Genomic DNA, 10,436 nt, shown 5'->3' on the forward strand with positions numbered 1-10,436 from the left:
CTGCCCACCTTTATGGACAACATGTATTAGTCGACAGTACCAGCCGTGCCACCATTAGAAAGTGGTTTCATCGTCTACCAGAACCATGAAGATGTGCTTGGACCGCATGTCTTTGCTAAAGCCAAATTTAGAGTCCCAAAAGCACATCTTGGGATGTTTGTTTACTCTAGAAAGAACATACACATGGTACGATTTGTGTGAACTAATTGTGTACATGGCTTTTGACCAGTATCAGAGGATGCAATGGTGCCACTATGCTCAGTTCCTTTGTTAACCTTGTGAATGCAAACATCGGATCAAGGACGGGAACAGAATAACAAGTATGCCATTTCATCTCCCTAGCCAGATCACTGTAGCTAGTTGTTTGGTCCATCTAGCATATCGAGAGTTAACTCGTTAATTCACTTATCTGTTCCTTTTGATGTCGGGCCATGGAAAAAAGATCAGGCCCGTTTACACACACAAAATCAGATACTCTAAACTCTCAGCACATGTCTTTCTTATGCAACCAACTATAAAGACATTTTCCCATCGACAATAACACTAAATGCACATAGTTTTCTCGAAAATAAAACCTGCTACTACGAAAAATATCGTACAAAAGGCCTTATTTTTTACTATTGAGGAGCCCTCTACTCCCAAATTTTATTTGAATGAAGCTAATACGCGTTGATACATAAATTAAGTTTCCAGTTACTCATACAAAAAACGTATACAACACTATCCAACAGGAAACACTGGATATACTATCCAACAGGAAACACTGGATAAGATAGCGTAACCGGTGTTCTTTTGTACATCCGGTTAGATTTTTTTGCTAACTCAAGGCTTAGAGGTCCTCCACGTTCCTTGAGGTTCCACATCTTCTCATCATTTTTACCTTCTATGTTGACCCTGTTTGTTGGACCTGGATATAACTAGTAGCTTGATTACATTGAGATGTAACTCTGACATATACACCACTTTGTGCACACAGAATCCAATCCACCTTCTGTTTCCGGTGGTCCCGTTGCCTATCATTCCTAACAATCTTTACCATTTTCCCGATCAACGCGCTTGAGCAATATTATTAGAGCATACAATTACAATTCGAGATGAACACATGGCACCAAAACTCCACTTATATAAGACATGCAACATGGTAGAGAAGAACATGAAGACTTTATGTAAGAGGGTGAACTCTGCCAAAGTTTCGAGAGTTGGCAAAGGCAGATATTTCATTTATTGTGGACATGTTAGGTTGAAAACTTGAATTCTCTGTTTAGTAGAAGAAAGAAAGCACGAGCATATAAGTTGTCTATCACAATACCATGCACAGTTCAAATGGAAAAGTACAGAGTTTGGACAAGTCTGTGGGAGTTTCCCTTTCTTTGACAGTCTCTTCAGTAGCCACTTGATTGAAATATCATCTCAAATAAATATATACTACACCGTCTTCATGTCAAACAGTCAAAATATCATGAGAATTTGGGGAAAACAGAATGTCACAACTCATCAACAACTATCCAATCCACAACTCTGTAGAAATAAGAACAATTCCTTCTTCACTACCATAATTCATAAACAACAACCAAGAAACTGGTCACCCTTTAAAGACTTACAGGTGATGAGTGTCATTCTATGGCCATTTTAACGCAATGCTGACAAACAGCTATGGACGTTGCTGACAAACCCAATATAAATTACCTATGGACAAGGGAACTCGTCGTGGCACGAAGTGAGGCAAGGTCACCAGAAGTGAAACCCTTTTTCCTTGCCTCTATCACCGAGGGAGGGTATTTGTAATGAGATCTCTATTGGTTGGCATGCTGTATTCATCACCATCCTCCAGTGTTCGTTACTGATTCCGGTGTGGTTTGACATTGCCTGGTTTCCATCCAAGTTCCCGAGCTCTTTCCTCCCACAAAGCAGTTAATTTCCTTTGACCGAGCAGCGACTCGGCTGACTTCTCCCTAGCTTCTTCACATGTATCCATACCTGAACTGCATTTGTCAGCCTCCTTTTGATACTGCGAAGCTAGTTTTTTAGCCTCGAGCAACTTTACATCGGCTTGTTGCTGAGCTTCTGTTGCTTCCTCCTCTCTCTGCTTTAGCTCTTCTATTAGTAACTCTGTTTCCTCACCGGAAGCATGATTCTTGACCTCTTTGAATTGCTTGGCACAGTCTGGAAACATCAGAAGCAATAATAACCAGTTAATCCAGTCACAAGATAATTACAAGATATGCTATGGAATATACGTGACCTTGGGTGCTTCGTTGAACTACTTAGCATAATATCCAAGTCAAGACTAACTGTAAACATGGAGAAAAATAACTGAGCTACTTGGTTAAACTACTAATGAAACAGAGTATATCATGGATACAAACTAATTACAGAGTGTGGAGAGAACAATAAACATAAGAAAATATTTCCACATGTAGCAACTAGAGCAGTAGACATCTTTCAGACTATAAGGACAAAGGAAGGCATCGCAGATTGAACTTGAGAATCAAAGAACAAATATTGCAATGCTCATATGTGATAGCACCAAGACAAGACAGGCATCAACCTTTCAGTATCATGGCATGTTATACATTCAACTCTATCTTGTTTAGTGAAATACACAATTACTCCCAGTATAAGGCTACAATGTGAACCAATGTTCTGACTTCTGAATAACTGAAAACTTCTTGGCCTCACCCCCAAATTTCAAGCATAGCTCAAGTTATAATCGATCAGCCATGGCAAGGCCAGGCATAGAAAATCTGATGCATAATAAGCATTGAACAAACTGAGGAAGTTAAGCCATACATACTTGTTAGGACATTCAGATCACAGGTTAGAATGCCCCCAATAAATGAAAGTCGACAGATCCCATAATTTACATATCATGCCAAGTTCTTAGCCTATCCACAGTACTACCATGTCCCATCCACAGCAGAAAGCAATACTAGTTAAACAACTGACAAGGCAGACAGTGTCATGGATACAATCTAATTTAAGAGTGCAAAGAGAACATAAACATAAGAAAAGATTTCCAGTTTTCCACGAATAGCAACTAGAGCACCACACATCTTTGAGTAGACTAAGGACAAAGGATGCTACCCCAGGTGGAGCTTGAGAATCGAATAACAAATAGTATTAAAATGCTCATACGTGATAGCACCGACACAAGATTTCAGTAGCATGTCATGTTATACATTCAATTTTATCTTGTTCAGTGACCATACATAATTACTCCTAAATAAAGCTACAACCTGAACCCGTGTTATGACTTCTGAATAAGTGAAAACATCGTGGTCGCACACCCAAATTTCAAGTATGCTTATAATTATAACAAACTGAGCAAGCTAAACTGTGCATTATTGTAGGACATTCAAGTCACAGATTAGAGTCCCTCAAAAAAACTCTACAGATCCCCTAATTTACATATCGTTCTAAGTTCTCAGCCTATCCACAGTCCTACCGTGTCCCGTCCCGTCCACAGCAGAACGCAATTTTGAGCGGTTACAAACGCATTGCTCGCACAGCACAGAAATGTTGCACGGGGAAGGCAGGGAAAGATCTGGGCGGGTAGGTCGGGCACCGACAGCAAGAGGGGTGGGTACCTTCCGGGAGCTGGAGCAGCGGGAGCGCGTCGCAGTCGCAGGCGCACGCGGGGCAGGCCCCCGCCGAGCGGCCGAGCGCCTCGGCGACGTGCCAGTAGAGCGGCGGGCCGACGATGTAGGCGGCGACGCCGAGCCCGAGCAGCGCCACCAGCGCCATCACCGCCGCGGGGCTCGGGCCCCACGACGACGACGAGGAGGAGCGGCCCGCCATCGCCTCCGCGCCGAGGGTGGTTGAAGGATTGATGGAACGGCCTCGCTGCGCTGCGGTCCGGCGCGAGGTGGGCGTGGCTTGTCGGCGGCCCGGCGCGGCGGTGCGGGAAGTGAAGAGGGGGAGTGGGAGTTGGTGAGTGAGTGGGGACGGACCGGACGCGCGCGAGTGGAGACGGGCCGGCCCCAAACCCAGATGAGATCCGGCGGCGCTGAGACGCCCACGTCCAGTTGAGTTCGTCCCACGGCCAAGAAGCACCTACGTATGTGTCATTGCCTCAAAAAAAAAAAACTACGTATGTGTCAGCTTCAGCATTTTTTTTTTACTCGATTACAATTTGTAACTATTCTTCCTGAAAGAAACACGCACACAGCACGCATACAGAATTGTGTTTTTGCTTCTGCTTAAAGAGGATGAGAGGGTTTTGCTTCTTTTTCAGAACTGGGCCAATCGTATTAGGAGTTTGTCGAATTCACGGCTTTCTCCCGTTGAGTTACGCTGGCTTATGATGTGAACTGGGGCCCGATCTTTCGATGAGAGGGAGATAATTAGGATTTTGGGTGGGACTTGATCCTCACGATCCGGCTACCAACCGTACAGGAAGAACCGTACACGACTGATATCCACGGCAATCGCTGAACCAACTCCACGGCGTTATCGACCGAGCCAACGACATGATCAACCTATCCACGAAGGATTTTTCCTGCAAGCAAATCGAAAAACATGCAAGAAAATAATAGCCAAGCAATCTGAAATTGCGGATATGCTAGATGAATAAATTTCACAAGTTAGAGTTTCGATAGGATGTCTTAACGGTTGCACTAGCCGCTATGAACGAAGACAAATAAAAATAGCAATAGCTAAACTTCTCTAAACAAAATCCGAGTCTAAAACATAATCTAGGGTAACTATTTATTAGAGGCAGACATGCTGTCGAGTCGGTTCGCTGTATCTCATCCCGACTCTGCTTCGGGCGTACGTGCACGGGCCCACGTGTAGAGGCCGCAACGTTCCAGGGCCAGACTGAGAGTCCACGATCTGATTCCTAATCCAAGCGCTTCGGTCCTGGTGCCCTCTGTCCTTGTGCACGTAACATCAAATGATGGTTGTGATGGATCATGGATGGTTCGATGGTGCATGCATGGCATGTACATGCATGTGTATGTGTTCCATGCATATGAACTGCTCCTCATTTTCACACGGCTCTTGTAAAAATATTCTGGTATTCTGCATACAATAAAAGAACGTGTTGTATTTCTACTCCAAGTAACAAAATTATAATTTATATAATTATTGATAGAAATCACCTAATTATTGTATATGAGGATAATATTTTTGGTCTCATCGGTGGAGGCTATGTCCACATCAGCTTAGCATCAGCCTCCCTGAAAGACGGACACTTACTCGATATGTCATTCCGATGCCTCTCAATTTTAAGTTGAAACTACACGTCTTTCTCATGCATCTTATTGTGCCGAAACATGTGAATGTAACCAGACCTCCCGCCCCCTCCCCCCCACCAAAAAAAAAAAAACAGGCATAATTCGTAAGCATTGTTCCATCATGTAGTTGGAACTCTTCATTGTCTTCTCTTGTCATATACATATACACACTTGGGTACCGAGTATTTGATCAAGTGTACAACAAAATCATGTAGAATCACGGTGGGTTCTAGGGGAATATGTATAGAGGTGGTTGGGTATTGGAACATGTGAAGAAGAGGAGGTAATATAGGAACCAGAATCCTTGAGAAAAGATGGTTGATCTGTAGTGCATGCAAACTTTAATGTGCAATGTCTAACATGATGGGTACTAGTAAGTTAGAAAGAACGTACAATGAGGTGTGGTTGGTCCCAAGCTCAGCCATTGTGTGGGTGGGATTGTGATTTTTTGGGGCCTGTATTTCATATTTCCAAAAGAAAGCTAGTGGAGCCTTGTGAGCCAAATGCAATTGAGCCGTTACACTCAATCCTTTGTTATACGTGCCTCATTTGTTCATGGGAAAACTTGATAGAAACACATAATACGAGATCCTTCGTTCGTGGCCCTATTCATTCGTCTGGTTACGAGGATTAGAGCAAGAAAGTTGTGGCAAATTTTATTTTTGATTCAAATGAAAACTCAAGAATTTACAATCCCCGCTGACCTATTTTTAGAAATACTACACAAAAAGTACATCAATGAGATATCTAGTGTCATGTTGACATCCTATTTATATTTTCTCATGTGGTTAACTTTATTACGCTAGTAAAGTTAAGTTTGAATGCAAACGGTATAGACCCCTTTCGCTGACATGGTTTGGAAGTTTAGCCTTAAGAACGTGTGTGATAGGGAGACCCTTCACACATGACCCAAATTAACCGTCTGTGATAGGGCTCGAGGATGCAGACGATTTAGCAAAAGCAATCATATTCGAAGACAAAGACTACCCCATACACAAGTCCTGAAGCAAGCATTTGCAATATATAAAACGTCCCAAACGTTTCTTACGTAAAAGTCGTGTGGGGTGATACATCTATTGCACACACTATACATTGACGTCACGTTTGCTATGCGGCCGACATCGAAGGCTCGACGTAGCGCTTGTGCAACAAAGATGTTTATCATAAACATTTAATCTACTGTGTTGTTTGCGATGCGAACCATATCAAAGAGGTGGATCCATGACATTGTCCTTGGGAGGAAGAGGACATCCACGGGCACTGGCAAATTTTTGTTCAAATCTATACCCGCAACAGTGAGGCATCTTGAACCAGAACCACGACATGGACCAATCCATCCAATTAAGTTCTACGCAATGCCACCTCCGCTGGAATAGCATGAGCCTAGACCACCCACCGTCGCACCCCTTGACACCCACATGACCAAGATGCACAACCGCCACTGACACCATGAAGCTTGCCAGAGAGCCGCCTGGTAACCGCCATCCGGAGCCGCTGCCCCGGCATCCGATGTCGAGCCTCACACCGATACCACGATGTGCAGACACCACCAATCAGTACGGGAAGCAACTAGCTCCCCTCGACCCGCGATACCCCACTATGAAAGTATAACGGAGAGAGAGAGAGAGAGAGAGAGAGCTAAAGCCGACACATCGGCCGCTCGGAAAAAAGCTCTAGCTAGGCCACGCACAAGGGTTCCAATCTCTGACAGAGGGGGGGCACGCATCACCCCATGTACCAGCAACTAGACCCATGCCCCCGACCAACTACCAACAAGCACCACCTAAGGGGGCACCATCGAAGGGGGTGTTGACCGACGCCCACTACAAAAAAATACACTTTCGTGATGATACGTGTTTATCACAGTAGGTCGCTTTTTTTGTCATGCATGTACATCCATGACAAATTTACAACAGAATCAAGATAGTCATACCTGTGCTGTCGTAGAAGTATTCCATGACATTACCAAAATTATCATCACGGAAGTGTCCACTTCCATGACGATAAATCGCGCGTCACAGAAGTGCTTTCGTCAAGGGTGACCGACACGTGGCATCCACCGTAACGGAACGCCGTTAAGCTATCGGGTCGGGTTTTGGATCCGATAACCTGTTAACAGCCCCGACCAATGGGGATTTTCCACGTGTAAAATCATCATTGGCTGGAGGAAACACGTGCCGGCTCATCGTTGGGACAGATGTCAAGCACTCATTGGACAGAAGGTGCCTATGATACGTCGACACGTGGCACGGCCCAACAGAGGCCCATTCCTGTGAAAAGGCCGGCCCGTTTGACTTGGTCAAAAGCTGGCGGGCCGGCCCATGGAAAGCCTGTTAACGGCCTGTTCAAATATAGCCCATTTATAGCCCGCTAACCCAAGGCCCGTTACGCCCTATCCGAATTAGGCCCGGTAGCGTCATCTGGGCCATCCAATATGATTCCAGCCCATTTTCACTTCTGGCCCATGTATGGCCCATGACGTCTTTCGGCCCATATGAGGCCCTATGTAACTCTTGGCCTACTAACGGCCCGTGGTGAAACTGGCCCTTAATGAACAGTGTATCACTTTACACCCATTAACGGCCCGTGGTGAAACTGGCCCGTAATGAACAGTGTATCACTTTATACCCATTAACGGCTCGTTATTCCGTTGGGCCGTTTCCAGCCCATGTTATCTTTCGGTCTTCTCAGAGCTCATTTATTCTTGGGCTCATTTCCAGCATTCGTTTACTTACGGCCCGTTACTGTCATTTTTTTGCTTGTGGGCCAAATTCAGCCCGTGGTTACAGTCGGCCCGTTTGTGGTCCGTTAATACGTTGGGCCGATTTCATAGCGTCATCAAATACGGCCTATTAACGATGGCCCGTTATGGTCGGCCCATAAACGGACGATTCCAACTCTAGCCCGTTTACGGCCATAATGCGGTCTGTTTGGCCCATATTTGGCCAATCGATTATACAGCCCGTATAAGGCCCATTGATAATACGGCCCGTAGAAGGCCCATTGTTTCTACGGCCCGTAGAAGGCCCATTGTTTCTATGGCCCGTAGAAGGCCCACTGTTTCTACGGCCAGTAGGAGGCCGAGTGTCACTACAGTAAATATTAGCACATGGTTATTGTGGCCTAGTTTTAAAAAATAGGTTATTGCAGCCACTAGCTAACCGCGGAAAAAGAACTGCAATGACTACAAGCAAACAAATAAACAAGACAATAAGGAAATAAATAAGCAAGCAACTAATGCTAGGCTATCACGGCTATTACACATATTACATCCACTGGGCATCAAAGTTCACCACCAGTGCAAATATAGGGAACAAAGCAGCATATCATATACACTGGTTGTCAAAGTTGGCGACCAGCGCAAATAAACGGTGCAGCAAAACAAATCCAGAACTGAAACCACTTCAGAAGATCTCAAGAAACAATATCCTGGGTACCCATAATGCTGGCAAGATGCTTAGCAAGCTTATTAACTTTCTCTTGTTTGGCGCTTAAATCCTCCAGCGCTTGCTGTTGCACCAAAAAATATGCATCTGAATTCTGCAGGGACTTCCTCAGTCCTTCAGCTTCCTGTCGCAGCACATTTGATCGATGTCTTTCAACTTGAAGTTGAGACTCAAGAAGACGAACTGATTCAGGCAGCGAGTTTGAAGAGCTTGTGCCAGCAGTAGTGGCCAGTAACTCAAACACTACATCAAGACATGACTTTTGGGTTCCCTCACTGTCGTCAAGATAGTTTTTATCAGCTTTCTTGGAGACCAACAGGGATGTCTCACTATCTTGAACCTTATCTACATTACTTCCTTTACCATTGGATAACGCGGTACTGTTCTCCAATATTTTGTCCGCATTCTAAAAGAGAAACAAGCAGACACATCACATGTTTACCATGTTGTATATGAAAGAGTTAAATGCACTGGAGGTCCTAAGAGTTTCGTCGTTGTGTCACGTTAGTCCTATTTCTTTGAAAATGTACCTTTAGGTCCCAATTCTTTCATAAGTGGTTCACCTGAGGTCCTTTTCTTCACTAGCGCTCCCTAACCTGCCCTCGTGGCGCGTTGACCCACGTGACGTCGACATAGGGCCCATCCGCCAGGCGAGAAACTTTGTAATAAGCCCCCCCGGTCTATTCCCCTCTCAGTGGCACCCCATCTCCTCTTCTGGGGCTACTCTGGCGACACTGGAGGCGATCGGCAGCGGCGGCGCCGGTGACGATTTCCTACACGCGGTGGCGATTTCCTCCGTGCGGCAACAATCAGAGGTGATCTGGAGGAAATCGTCGTCGTCGCCACCGCCGATCGCCTCTAGTGTCGCCAGAGTAGCCCCTAAATGGGGTGCCACTGAGAGGGGAATAGATTGGGGGGAGGGGCTTATTGCAAAGTTTCTCCCCTAGCGGATGGGCCCTGTGTCGACGTGGCATGGGTCAATGCGCCACGAGGGCAGGTCAGCGAGCGCTAGTGAAGATAAGGATCTCGGGTGAACCACTTATGAAAGAATTGGGACCTAAAGGTGCATTTTCAAAGAAATAGGACTAAAGTGACACAACGATGAAACTTTTAGGACCTCTAGTGCATTTAACTCTATATGAAACTCATTTAAGTTCAGTAGTAAAGTGGACAGGATAACAGCATGAAACAAACATATATCTATGTACCATGGTCACTTTATGGTCTATATCATTCTAGTTTTTGTTGCCAAATCAAGATAGAGACACAGTTCAAATAATATTTGTTCAAGACAAAGCAAAATAGACAGAATATAAGTGTGGGTAGCTATAAGCAATAACAACACTTGTAATGTGCATGACATGAGAACATAACTGTTTATTCAATTGAAACTGAAATCAACATAAAGCAGGTTACAACAGCAAACCAGTTAAAGAAACAGGTTTCAAACATACATGTTGCGCCATTGGAGTTTCAATTCCATCCTTCAAATTTGAAAATAGTTGGTATGAGTAAATACAGTCATGCAAGAGCAAAGGAGTATGAACCATAGCTACAGAACCTGACCTGAGAACAAATCTTCTTCTCCTTTAAGCGTTGAGTTGGGATTTGGAGTGGTGGTCCTCGTGCTTTGGGCACTGCAGTTCCCTTACTAACTGCTCGTGTTTGGGTGCTCTGTGGTGGAGACGGTGCTGTGTCAACTGGAACTGGGTTACTATCTGCCGGGGTTGGGGTTAGAAGGGGTGTAGCTGGT

The 10,436-nt window shown here is 44.9% G+C and overlaps 1 protein-coding gene across 1 annotated transcript; it reads right to left on the reverse strand.

The window, feature by feature from the left end:
• Positions 1-1,439: 1,439 nt before the first annotated feature.
• LOC125510769 lies at positions 1,440-3,956 on the reverse strand. The gene is made up of 2 exons (XM_048676032.1): positions 3,588-3,956; positions 1,440-2,163 (listed from the first exon to the last, which is right to left on the reverse strand). The coding sequence occupies exons 1-2, from the start codon at positions 3,796-3,798 to the stop codon at positions 1,838-1,840; spliced, it is 537 nt and encodes a 178-aa protein (XP_048531989.1). The 5' UTR covers positions 3,799-3,956; the 3' UTR covers positions 1,440-1,837.
• Positions 3,957-10,436: the final 6,480 nt, after the last annotated feature.

The sequence above is a fragment of the Triticum urartu genome, chromosome 5 (assembly GCF_003073215.2).
Source record: "Triticum urartu cultivar G1812 chromosome 5, Tu2.1, whole genome shotgun sequence".
In the NCBI taxonomy this organism is placed as follows: domain Eukaryota; kingdom Viridiplantae; phylum Streptophyta; class Magnoliopsida; order Poales; family Poaceae; genus Triticum; species Triticum urartu.